Below are 14,491 nucleotides of genomic sequence, written 5' to 3'. Positions count from 1 at the left end.
ATCTCGCGTCTATCCTATCGCGAATCGTGCCGTACGATACACGGCTGCGCCCCTCGGTCGGTTGGGCGGGTAAGTGGGCCGTGGGACTACGCGCGAAAAAAAAAAAAAAAAAAATAGGTCGATCCCAACCAACCATCAGCAATTAAACAATCTTCAACTATTTTTTACCGGTCATCATATCGAAAAAACTGGTTTTTTAAGAGCCAAAACCCTGAAAATTTTCACACACTGATAGAAGCTTTAACGACAGAACTCAACCTATGTTAAAACCAATGAACTTTGGCAAAATTCCCAAAAAAAAGCTTCTCTGATCGTAACATTGGGGAGTTTCTGATGCTCTGCTTCCATCCCCGTAGATAGCTGATGAGTCTGAGGTGACGTGCATACGAAACTAGCTAGTCCTATCATAGTCGGGTTCATTCCCCAGGGAGTGTAAGTGTGATGAAAGTTAGGTGGAATAAATCGTTGTGTTTTAGAAGAAATTTTTACATTTTATATATATATACTTATATATATATTCTACAGGAAATATAAATATTCATCTTGATAATTTTCAAACTGTGAGTTTAGTTTGGGTAGAAACGAACAATCTGATTTTGACTTGGGTGCTTTTGACTATGACTATAATATAATTTGAAAGGGTATTGAGGTTGTACAACTAAAAGGGTCTAATCTGGTTTTTATGAACCGAAAATCGCTTCATGGTAACTTAACATAACATTTGGCACATTATTAAGACTTTTTTAATGGTCTAATGAGGCATTAAAACTTTGCTAGTAAAACCAATTTTAGCTTTGTTCGACAGTAAAAGACCAGGAATGGATACACAGAAGTACTATTATTTGGAGGAGGACACAAACTGCACCAAATTAAAGCAGAAGTCGCTCTGAAACCCACAAAATCCTAAATATATACAAGTTAGCATGGAACTCAAAAGTGTTGCAAGATCGGATGCAATTCTCCTTTTGCCTGACTTTCTAGGAGGATATTTATGTTAGCATTAATTAGTTCTTAACAGACTCAACAATAATTCAAACGGATTCGGGAGTAACAACGATAAATGAAGATTATTAATAAAACGTGAAAATAATCTTCTCTTTATCGGCGCCCAACCAATAAAACCTGTGAAAAACCTCAACCAAAAACTTGTGCGCGGATAATTCACACTTACAATTAACGAAGGCAAAAAAAAACACCTCAAACAAAAATTGTAGATAAAATGTTGTTCGTGTGAACAAAACTTTTAAGCAACAACAAGTTTTGAAGAATAGCTGCAGAACGCTGCGCTGAATTCGCATACAATTTCGAAACACCCTACAAAGATCATAGCTGCGCTGTTATTGACAGACAATGTGTCGTATGTCAGCATTGCAATGCACTGAAGTTTCAATTGGAAACCCCCGGCTTATGCTGTGCAGGTGGCAAAATTAAATTGCCCATTTTGGCTCATCCACCAGAGCCTTTGTATTCGCTACTATATGGAAATTCAGCCCAATCAAACAGTTTCCTAAAGCTTGCACAAAAATATAACGGATGCTTTCAAATGACGTCATTTGGAGCCGAGGTTGTTCATCAACCAGGCTACAATCCGAGTTATAAGGTAATGGCCTCTCTTTATTATCAAAATGAACAACTCTCATTTTTTCAAAATTGCATCCCAACATTCAGATTCAAGGGCAAATTCACCATCGAGCGGGCGCTTTGTTACCACCACCAAACAAAGATCATAAATTCCTTCAGATCTACTTCATTGGTGATTCGGAAGATGAACTAAATCAGCGTTGTGCAATTTTCACTGCAACTAAACGTGAAATTATACAAAAATTGCAAAATCTTCTGCATGAGAGTAATGAATTGGTCAGATTGTTCAAAACTGCATTGGATACAATGCATTCTGACGACCACAAAATCATTATCAGCGCTGGCAAAAGGCCCACAGGAAGACATGCAAGACAATTTAATGCTCCCACTATTAAAGAAGTCGCAGTGGTGATCGTTGGCGAGAATGTGGAATCACGCTATAATGTTCTCAAGCGTCGGGATGATGGCCAATTGCAGCGAGTTTATGAGACTCATCGGTCATATGATGCACTTCAATACCCGTTGATGTTCTGTCGTGGAGAAGATGGGTATCACTTCAACATAAAGATGTTCAATTCAACGAGAGGTTTGTTTACAAGTCATCACTTCTTTTTGATTCTACAACTAAGTTTGAATTCAAATTTTAGGAGAAGAAACGAATAAGAAGGTCAGCTCTATGAATTTTTATGCGTATCGACTGATGATTCAACAGTACTGTGTCGACATGTACGACATGAAGGACACGCGGCCAACATTGGTTGTTTAACCATTCTCCCAGCTACATGAGTACGCTTAAGATGCGATTACGTATGTCCGTAATTACGGACGCCCGTATTTATTCATCACGTTCACATGCAATCCGAAATGGCCCGAAATTACGAATCTGTTGCTTCCAGGACAAACATCTAGCGATCGACCTGACATCACTGCACGAGTATTCAAACAAAAGATCACAGTACTTATGAATAATATCGTTAAGCAGAAAGTTTTTGGCGCAGTTCGTTGTTGGTTGTACATGGTTGAGTGGCAAAAGCGTGGCTTACCACATGTGCACATTCTGCTTTGGATGTTCGACAAGATCCGACCAGATCAAATTGATTCGATTATTTCAGTCGAAATACCAGATAAACAAACTGATCCCGAGCTGCATTCCATTGTGACAACGAGCATGATCCATGGCCCTTGCGGATCCCACAACCCAGAATCAGTATGTATGAATAACGAAAATAACCCGTCCGTTGACGGCTGAAACAATCAATGGACACGATGGATATCCATTGTATATGCGTCGTTCTCCAGATGACAACGGCAAATGGACCGAAGTAATGGTGAAACAAACGTAACAGTAATTGTGGATAACCGCTGGATCGTTCCATATTGTCCGCTTTTCTCGAAAACGTTCTCAACGCAGTGCAACTCTATAAAATCCATCAAATACGTTTGCAAATATGTGAACAAAGGGAGCGACATGGCGGTGTTTAGTATTGCTGATCCGAATGCAAACGATGAGGTGACGAAATTTCAACTTGGACGCTACGTTAGTTGTAACGAGGCCATTTGGCGGCTATTTTCATTTCCGATTCATGAACGTCACCCGACTGTCGTGCACTTATCTGTTCACTTGGAGAACGGCATTCAGAGATGCCACGCTATTATACATGGATTATGCTATTGCTGGCTTCGCTGGTCTTGACATCGACCATCGACTGATGCGCTCGGACGAATATACACAGTTCATCCACGCCAAGACGAATGCTTTTATCTTCGCTTGCTTTTGGTGAACATTAGAGACCCTACATCCTTCGAGTCCCTGCTTACTGTGGATTGTGTGCTGTGCGCCAATTTTCGGGAGGCTTGCCAACGTTATAACTTGCTCGAAAACGATGCTCATTGGGATTCAACGCTCGCCGATGCCATTGTTTCTGCGTTAAGGGGGTATATACCTTTTTCATTTTCAAAAAATCGAAAATTTTTTTTTGCTTTATCTTAAAGAACAACTTTTTGAGAATATTTCCCAAAATTTTCATAGAGATTTGAGCAGTAGAAAAAAAGTTACAGCGCTCCTAGCCGCGCGCCTCGTCGACGCCCAAACCCAAACTAGAAACTTTAAACGCGAATATCTCGAAATGGTTTTTTTTTAATGACTTTGCGGTGATATGGATTGACGAAATACTACTGAACCGATTTTTTTCAAATTTTTTTTAAATGTCCGTAATGAATTTTATTAGTACTTGAACGATCGTTTTTTCATGTAAAAATTTGTATTTCGCCGAAATAGATAGTTTTGTGAGAATTTTAGCGTCCAAAAACGTCATTTTTTGCATTAAACCTTCCCGTATCAAAATTTTAAAAACGTTCGTTCAAGTACAGGATACTACTTTAAACTAATGAAATATTTTTATTTTTTCGGTATCAGTTGACCCATTTGTCTTAAGGGGGTCTTCTAGTCTAGAAATTTGAGAAAATCGAAAAAAATTTTTTTCATAATTCGATAGTTTGGATATTCAATATCTTCCTAAAAGGATTTTCAAAACTCAAATTATTTTCATAGCTATAGCCGTTTTAGTGACGTGGCAACTAGACCGGTTGAGGGAACGACTGGAACTTTAAACGCGTTTTTCTCGAAACTACTTTTTTTGATGCGGTCGCCACTCTAACTCAAGTTCTAATCAGTCGATTTACTTGAACTTTGGCAAGAATATTCTTTAAATATATCGCTTTCGCATGAACCAACAAAAAAAAAAATTTTAAATTTATAATATTTTTAAAAATTCGACAAAGTGGAAAAATTAGTGAAAAAAATCGACTTTTTTCTTTGAGTAGCCGCCATTTCATGAAAAAAAAAGATATTTTTTTTTTGGTGGTTCATGCCATAGCGACATTCGTACTCATTAAGAATCTATCATTGTTTTAGTTTTCAGATAACTACAAGCATAGATATCATGGCGACGCGGACACGTCCTCTTTTTTTTTCCCTCTTCTTCAAGAAGGAATAACTCAATGAAAACTAATTTTTTTTTTTTGAAATTTATTTTTTGTACTCCTTTAAGTTTAATAAACAAGTGATAAAAAAACGGATGGTAAAAATATATATTGCTTTTTTTTATTAATTGTTAAAAAAAGGTCGAAATTCGAGCCTCTAGACTAGAAGACCCCCTTAAGGAATTATCACCGAAAGGCTCTTAAAAAAAGGCGTTTAAGGGAAACAGCCACCTTAAAAACTATTAAATATTTTTTCAAAAACTTTTGCATAAACATTGTCAACAATCTAAACTTTCAGAAAATATAATCATTCATTTAATAAAAACAATAGTTACATACATAAAAAAATCCAAACTTTCCTATTTTTTTCGACAAAAAAAGGTATATACCCCCTTAACGAATCAAATCCAATCATTATTTGCAATAATCATAGCCACATGTCATCCGTCGAACCCGACCGCACTGTGGGACAACTATAAGGACCACATGGTTCGCAGGAAAACTGATAATTTTACCATTACCGAAGAAATGCGCAACGAAGCGTTAATACAGATCGAAGACATTTGCATGCTCATGTGCGGCAGTCTACTAGCGACATTGGGAATGCCAGCGTTAAGCAGTTCAATGCACGATGCTTTCAATCGCGAGTTTCAACGGGAGCACCACTTTGATCAACCTAACCTGGCCGAAAGAGTCCGACCAAATGTGCCGCTTTTGAATGCCGAGCAGAAGAACGTGTACGATTCGATAATGAAGGTTGTTTGCGATGAAACGGGAGGCTTATACTTTCTCGATGCTCCTGGTGGGACAGGCAAGACATTCGTCATTTCGTTGATTCTGGCAACGATTCGGTCAAGATCTCAAATTGCGGTGGCTGTTGCATCATCTGGCATTGCTGCTACATTGTTGGAAGGCGGTCGAACTGCACATTCCGCTTTGAAGCTACCCATGAATCTTCTGACGGTTGACCAGCCAACGTGCACGATGAACAAGAATTCGGCGACAGCGAAATTGATGCGAGAATGCAAAATAATCATTTGGGATGAATGCACGATGGCACATAAACGAGCCTTGGAGGCAGTTGACCAAACCATAAAGGATTTACGAGGTGATTCGAAACTATTTGGTGGGGCCTTGATATTGCTGTCCGGAGATTTTCGTCAAACGCTTCCCGTCATCCCGAAATCTACGGCTGCCGATGAAGTTATTGCATGCCTAAAATCGTCCTCTTTGTGGCGATATGTCAAGAAGTTTAAATTGTCCACGAATATGAGAGTCGCATTGCAGAATGACCCCTCCGCTGCTGAATTCTCGAGACAACTGCTGGCGCTTGGCAATGGCGAAATTCCAGTTGATGTTTCGACTGGACTAATATCGTTCCCAGCAAATTTTTGCGAGTTCACATCGTCGAAAGAGGAACTCATCACAAAAGTGTTTCCCGACATTGCACAAAATTATAAAAATCTCGATTGGATTAGTGAACGGGCAATACTAGCAGCGAAGAATAATGACGTAGATAGTTTGAATTTCGTTATTCAAAGTCAAATCGCTGGAGAACTGCATTCATACAAATCCGTTGACAGCGTGGCCTACTAGGATGAAGGGACCAACTATCCGACAGAATTTTTGTACTCACTGGATGTGCCAGGAACTCCGCCGCATAATTTGCAACTGAAAGTGGGATGAATTATTATAATGCTGAGGAATCTAAATCATCCGAGATTATGCAACGGTACGCGGTTGTCCGTTAAAAAACTGATGAACAACGTGATTCATGCTACGATTATTAAGGGCAATTTTAAAGGAGAGGAAGCTCTTATCCCACGAATTCCGATTATTCCAACAGAAATTCCATTCCAATTCAAGAGGATTCAGTTCCCAGTTCGATTGGCATTTGCGATGACAATCAATAAATCGCAAGGCCAATCGTTGGATGTCTGCGGGATTAATCTGGAATATCAATTTTTTCACATGGGCAGTTATACGTAGCCTGTTCGCGTGTGGGAAAGCCGTCATCATTATTTATTTTTCACCGGATAACAAAACAAAAAATATTGTTTATCACATCGCTCTCCACTGATTTCGAGTCAAATAAATTTTTATGAAATTTGAATTACCAGTGTTTTATTATTACTCTGGGCTTATATGAAGTCGTGAAATCGGGGCGAGACAAAGTTCGCCGGGTGCTCTATTTTTTAAATAAATGTAAATAATAGCATAAGAAAGACATACATAATAAATGATAACATGCCATACATAAATAGCATAAGAATTAAAATTTATAGAATTGGAAAACTTACCCAACATGGGTCTAATAGATACCGAAACTGTCGATTCTAAAAAAGAATCAGAAAAAATTGATATCGAAACAGTAACAATACTATTAATAATAATTGTCGTTATAATGTCAGCAAATGTATTTCTGAAATTGTACAAATTGCACAATAAATGCTTGCGCAGAAGATTCCAAAGTCAAGCCAAATACTTGGATAAAATTTAAAAACTTGCTTATCATAATTGCAAATATTATTAAAACTAACAACAATTAAAAAAAAATATATATGTACATTCGAAATAAAATCCGATACATTTTTAAATTAAATAGTCATTACGTTAACGCAAAATCGAACAATCCAACAAACAAACAACAATACTATTAATAATAATTGTCGTTATAATGTCAGCAAATGTATTTCTGAAATTGTACAAATTGCACAATAAATGCTTGCGCAGAAGATTCCAAAGTCAAGTCAAAGACTTGGATAAAATTTAAAAACTTGCTTATCATAATTGCAAATATTATTAAAACTAACAAAAATTTAAAAAAAATATATATGTACATTCGAAATAAAATCCGATACATTTTTAAATTAAATAGTCATTACGTTAATGCAAAATCGAACAATCCAACAAACAACTTTGTACAAACATGCAGAAATATTAATATCTCGCTTTAACAAAGTGCGTCATGCGCGAAAAATCGATTAGATAAAAATTGTTGGTCTCAAGTATCAAAACTTTTGATCAGACAACGATCAAATTTAATAACTATAAAGGAAAGGTAAAATTGAAATATTTCGGTACGAACTATCCTGACAAAAGAACCATTTGAAAAATTTGCCGTTGAGGTAATTAAATCAAAAATAGTAGGATCAACCTTATACAAGGTTCAAAACAAAACTATCATTAACGGAATCAGTAGAGGATATGGCAGAGGTTACTACCAAAACAAAGGTTATTACCGAAACAATGGGTATTACCAAAATAATGGCTACAACCAAAGATATAATAACCACACCAATAATAATAATAAAAGAGGTCGTGGAAATTAAAGAGGTTATAACCGTAATGAAACCAGTAATAACAACAACAATAATTCCGGAGGGTACTCAAATGCGCAAATACGAACTGTCTACGCACATTTGGAAAACTAAATAATTCCCTTAAGAAAATAAATTATCATACAAAAACACCCTTAACTCTTTTAATTGATACATTCGCTGATTTAATTCTATTAAAAATAAATTCTGACAAGTACGATGACATAGACATAACGAAAACAATAAATAAATCAACACTTATAGAAATACAAACAGGAAAATTTATGTTCCCTTTTACTTTCAAAACGTAAATAATGACTTTCAACCAGATCATGATTGCTTAATTGTTAGACCTGAAAACTTCGATCAAGAGATTAACATTCCAATTCCATTTAAAACCCAACCGATACCAATAAAATTATAAACGTTTATGAAATCGATTCTGAACCATTAGATAATTATCAAACACCATAAAAGAACAGAATGTTACTCCAGAAAAATAGAACATTTCCGAGCTGTGTCTAAATACCTGGAGGAAGCTAAGAAAAACTACTACACGTACCAACTAAAAAGCAGCAAGGGCTTGTAAGTTGTACTAAAAGGGATTGAGCCCGACGTAACCCCCAATGAAGTTATCGATGCCCTCAAAGAAAATGGGTTTTCTGCAAAAAACGTTAGTAACATCATTAACAGGAACAAAAAGCCGCAACCACTTTTCAAAGTAGAGCTGGAGCCAGATAGCAGAGTCTTGAAGAAAAATGAAGTGCACCCCATCTATAACCTGCAATACCTATTGCACCGAAAAATTAAGGTGGAAGAACTACATAAAAGGAACGGCCCAGTTCAATGTACAAACTGTCAGGACTATGGACACACCAGAACATACTGCACACTTCGATCAGTATGTGTAGTCTGTGGAGACTTTCAAAATTCGGCCAATTGCCTTGCCAACAAGGAAGACCCCCAAAAGAAGAAATGTGGAAACTGCGGAGGAAATCACACGGCAAACTACAGGGGCTGTGTGGTCTACTAGGAGTTGAAAGACCGCATGCGACGAGTGACAAACCACTCAAAACGTGTACACTTACTCAAAAACGAAGCCGGAAGTATTTTTCGGGACGGCTGCAAAATCCTCATTTGGTCAGCTAAATACCCAGAAGGGATTTTCATAAGCCGAGGACCTTCGAAGAAAACCCACTCCAGTCTTACCTAGGAAACGTTCAGCAGGCCCCAGGATAGTCACAAATACCACTGGAAGCTATGATGGTTACTTATGTCCTTCATGAAAACGACCATGCAAACACTGGTTCAAAACCAGAACATGGTTGTTACAGTTGCTTGCAGCAAAGCAGTACAAATAGTTGATGGCAAATCTACGAATAACCATGTGGAACGCCAATGGCGTTTCCCGGCACAAACATGAAATAACACAGTTCCTGAATGAAAATCATATCGACATTATGCTACTGACAGAGACGCACCTTACAAACAAATACAATTTCCAAATATAATGCAATTTAAAAACTAAGCAACGAATTGGACTATGTTTCCCCAGGTAGCCCCACATACTGGCCAGCAGACCCCAGATAGGTTCCAGACTTAATAGATTTTGCGGTGACAAAAAACATTCCACGCAATATAATAAGCGACAAGCGCTTTCGGATCATTCATCTGACGACTCGCCAGTGCTAATAACTCTTATTCAAGGCCCAGAAGCTACAGATCACCCCCAGAGACTGACATCGCACAGAACAAATTGGTTAAAATATAAAATGTATGTAAGTTCTCACATCGAAATAATTATCATGATGGAAGAGAACTTTTTTCTTCGCCAAATCGGCCAATAATTCGGCGTAGTACAGCCCTGTGACCGTTTTGCCCTTCTCCAGGTAGTCGATGTAGATCACACCTTGCGAATCCCAAAAAACGGTGGCCATCACCTTTCCGCCCGATGGGACAGTCTTCGCCTTCTTCGGAGCAGGTTCGCCGGGTGAAGTCCACTGTTTCGACTGTTCCTTGGTGTCTGGTGTGTATCAGTGGATCCATGATTTGTGGACGGTCACGAAACGACGCAGAAACTCCTTCGGATTGCGCTTAAACAGCGTCAAACACTGCTCTGAAGTGGTCTCACGGTTGTGTTTGTTGAACGGAGTGAACAATCGCGGCACCCATCGCGCCGACAGCTTTCTCATGCCCAAAATTTCATGCAGGATTTGACCCACGCGGTCTTTTGACATGCCTACTGTCTCAGCTATCTCGCGTATCTTCAACCGGCGGTCTGCCAACACGAGATCGTGGATTTTTGTCACGTTATCCTCCAATTTTTGACGGTCGCCATCGAAGGAGAAGAGTCACCGTACACCGCATTTCCCTTCTAAAAACAAGAATCGAATCACAGACCGATATTGTTCTTTCTCCATTTTTCTAAAATCCGCGGACAGGTCCGATTCCACACGCAGTCAAAACAAAACTACGAGTCCGATTCGACTGAAATTTCGACAGTAGCCGTCTACGAGAATGTACTACACGATAGTAAATTTCTCTTTCGATAGTGACGCCATCGGGCGGTGAGGCTAAGTACTTATCGGACTGCCCTCGTAAATCAACTACCGAACTGGAATTAACAGCAAAACAGTGCATATATAGAAAACCATTTACTATTAAAACAGACCATAAACTTTTAACCTATCAATGAAAAATCCAACGTTCAAATTAACAAGAATAGGACTAGATTTAGAAGAATTTCAATTTACCTCAAGGGAAAAAGAATAACGTAGCTGTTGTCTTATCAATAAGCATCGAAAATTTAAAAGACCTAAATAGACAAATACTAAAAGTCACTACGAGATTTCAAAGTAGACAGAACCAAAACTGCCCAGTATCACAAACATGTTCGGATTTGCAAAAGCAACCGACAGCTTCTAAGCCCAATATATTTGACGTCATTCGCAACGAAGGTATTACAAAGAGAGGAAAAAGGATATATGCAATAATACATTTTGATGATCTATATAGCAATAGAATAATCGATTTAGATCCATTTTTCCAAAGACTTGAAAAAACATCCGGTATAAAAAAATTAGCCAACTGAAAATGGCGCCAGAAAATCTTTGAATACATTTCCATAGATAAATTTGAAATGAAACAAGAACTAATGCATTTGATAGAGTGTTAGTGGATTCGATCGGTTTATTACCCAAATCAGATCAAGGTAACGAATATGAAGTTACTTGAATCTGCGATTTAAAGAAACACCTTTTTAGCATTACCAACCTAGACAAAAGTGCAAGAACAGCAGCAAATGCTATATTTGAATCGTTTATTTTAAAGTCCAATAAAGACGTTCATTACGGCCATGGGCACTGAATATAAGCATTCAATTATTAACGATTTATGTAAATATTTAAAAATTGAAAACATAACACCTACTGCAAAGCCACCTCCAGACTTTACGAACAGTAGAAAGAAACCACAGAACATTTAACGAATTAATTAATTTAATTAATTTAAGGAATTAAAATTTCGACTAGAACAGGCATTTAAAAGAGCCAGATTATTGTTAGAGACAAATAAACGAAAACAAAAAATTAATTGTGAAAAAAATATCTTAAACTTTAAACTAAAAATTTGAGATCAGGTCTTATTAAAAAACGAGGACGGAAGCTAACTTCGGCAAGCCGAAGTTTTAATACCCTTGCAGACTTTGCCGAAATTGCTAAAAGTGAAAAAATAGCGAAAGGAATAATGTATACATAAGTAAACTAGATTTGCATCGTTTCAAGTCAATTGCTTTTATACTGCAAAAATGTCATATACAAATAGAAAAAAAGGGATACTTTCGCAGCCTTTAACAATTTTTCCTATCTCCTTTAAGATAGACTTCCGAGCGGCAAGCGCTGCCCTAATCAAGATATGCGTAAATAAATAAGAATTGGAAAAATGTATGTTAGTAGCTTATACACTGCGCGAAATATTCTGATAATCATCAAATTTGGACCGATTTCACCCTATTGGTCCTATGGGAGCTATAGGATATAGACGTCCGATCGCCACGCGCTTTTACCCTGATCAAGGTACGCATAAAAAAATAAGATTTGGAAAGATTTATGTCAATAGCTTTAACACTGCGCGAAATATCTTCCATTCTTGCAAGTTATATCCGATTGTTCCTATGGGAGCTATAGGCGGTTTTCAAACTTGATCTGCGTACACTTGTTTTAGGACGACTGTGAATGTTTCAGATCGCTAGCTTTTTAACTGAGCTCGCAAACGGTATTGAAACAGACGGACAGAAGGACAGACGGACGGACGGACAGACGGACAGACGGACATGGCTATATCGACTCCCCTATTGATCCTGATCAAAAATATATATACTTTATAGGGTCGGAATCGTCTCCTTCACTGCGTTACAAACTTCTGACCAAAATTATAATACCCTCTGCAAGGGTATATTAAAGGAGGTCATAAATTAGACTTTAAATATACCAGACCATAAAAGGTAGAAAGTATAGGATACAACAATTTCTAATAAAAAAAAAAAGGAAATAGTGCATAAGGATATATGAAAGATATTTTATTCATAATCTTTCGGGTGGCCATTCATAAATAAAAAATTTTAAAAAATAATAATAAACCAAAACTTTTACTAAATAATAACACATTTTTCCAACTTTTTTATATTTTAATCATTCAACATTTTTATACAAAAATCCATTATCTTTAAAATATATAATCTCTAGAAAATGACTTCATTTTATTACGTTATTTTTTAAATGGAGGCATATGCATATATCGTTTTAGCGAATATGCACTGTACCAATGCCAACATTGTGTTACAGTCAACCCAAGAGGCCTATGGGCTGACTGCTGAAACATCCGATACATGCAAGTTATATGACACATTACTTAGGGGCTTTTACCCAATTTATAAACAACTTTGAACCGAGAGCTAAAGTTATATGACACATTACTTAGGGGCTCTTACCCAATTTATAAACAACTTTGAGCCGAGAGTCAATTTTCAATTAACTCTGACAAGACCCGAGATAAATCCGTGGTCACCTATTTCTGTCAACACGCCTTTAAATTATTCCCACCCAGATCAATTTCACGCAGTCCGCATCAAACGGATGCTGTAAACATCCAAGCCGATACTGTAAGCATCGGAGCCCCCAAGCGAGCCCTAAGTCCGCTAATGCAAACAAAAGATTTCCAAAGTGATCCCTAAAGTACGCTAATGTAAACACCAATTCCAGCCAAATTTAGATTTCAAATTTAATTGGCAAATTGCATCATCCTATTTTTCGACTCTCTTGAGTCATTCTCTTTATTAATTTTTTGAGATAAATCTCTTAAGCCGAGGTTTTATTATTGATCATTGAACTCGAGGAGTCCAGTCCGTTTTTGAGATCCGAACCGAGTACCAAAGAAAAATCAAGTGAAAAGTAAAAGAGCAGTGAATAAAATAAGTTCGACCTATTGAAAAATTGTATTAGTGAATAAGTGATAATAAAAAATAAAAATAATTTTTTTTAACTAATTCACAAGTGAGAAAGTTAATTGGCGCCCAACGTGGGGCCGTGCGATTAAAAAAATTCTAAAGCAAAGCTTTAAAATAAAAGTTTAAAAAAGTTTTAAAGTAAAAAAGGAATTTAGCGCGGCCTAAAACCAGATACAACCGACGAAAATATAAAGCTTGTGTTGATAAAAAAAAATAAGGTGGAAATTAATAAATGCAATAATCCCCTTAAATCGAAACAACCAGCCAAAAATAAAAAAGTTTGTGTTGATCAAAAAAACTAAGGTAGAAAATAATTAATGAAATAATCTCCTTAAATCTCAAATTACAAAATAGTGATCGTAACAAGAAATTCACTGCTCAGACATTATAAAAATTAAAAGTGACAAAAAAATCATCATCGGAAAAACAATTTAATTTAAAAATATTTACAACAAAATCATCAAAGCCATCATACAAGAAAAAAAAAAAACATTCAAAGAAAACAGGCTGAAGGGCAATCCCTCGCCAAAAATAATCATTGAAAAAGAAGGAAGACCCAAAGTTACAAAACCAATAAAGAAGGACGACCCCAAGCAGGATAAACAAAAAAAAGAAGGACGACCCCAACAGGATCAGCAAGCAACGATAAGAAAAATAAGGAGGACGATTCGTGAGCGATAAAACCTTTTTTTTATTATTATATAAGAAATTAATAAAAAAAGAAAATAAAAAAATCAAATTAATTTCTGATTTCAACAATGTTCTCAAAATGTCGGAACCTTCAACCAGCCAGACTGGGGTAAATAAAAGACTCCACATGAATACGCCTCAAGAAAATACGAACTATCCGGCCGTTACAAACAATACAATGTTAAATATAGGAGATTTAAGAAAAAAAATTGTTAATTTTGAATTAAATCCATTAAAGGAGGAGATTGTAAATATAAGATCGCAGCTTTCTCATAAAATAAAGACGATTGAAGATTATCAGATAGAGATTGTAGATCCAAATATTAAGTGCGAAACATCTTATGAGATCATCAAATCTGTTAGGGAATATAGAGGTGAAGAAGATAAATATGTAAGCTGGAGAGAATCAGCTGAA

General features: G+C 36.8%; 1 protein-coding gene across 1 annotated transcript; it reads left to right on the top strand.

The window, feature by feature from the left end:
• Positions 1–5,049: 5,049 nt before the first annotated feature.
• LOC123037616 (ATP-dependent DNA helicase pfh1-like) lies at positions 5,050–6,159 on the top strand. The gene has a single exon (XM_044459265.1). It carries the CDS (start codon positions 5,050–5,052, stop codon positions 6,157–6,159), a length of 1,110 nt encoding a protein of 369 aa, XP_044315200.1.
• The last annotated feature ends 8,332 nt before the right edge of the window (positions 6,160–14,491 follow it).

Source organism: Drosophila rhopaloa, unplaced genomic scaffold (assembly GCF_018152115.1).
Source record: "Drosophila rhopaloa isolate 14029-0021.01 unplaced genomic scaffold, ASM1815211v1 contig_186, whole genome shotgun sequence".
NCBI lineage: Eukaryota > Metazoa > Arthropoda > Insecta > Diptera > Drosophilidae > Drosophila > Drosophila rhopaloa.
The sequence above is the reverse complement of the archived record's forward strand: the minus strand, read 5'-3'. Positions and strand labels throughout refer to the sequence as shown.

What these genes read in the sequence shown, in the direction of transcription:
- LOC123037616 (XM_044459265.1), top strand. Translation starts at nt 5,050, where the DNA reads ATGGTTCGCAGGAAAACTGATAATTTTACCATTACCGAAGAAATGCGC.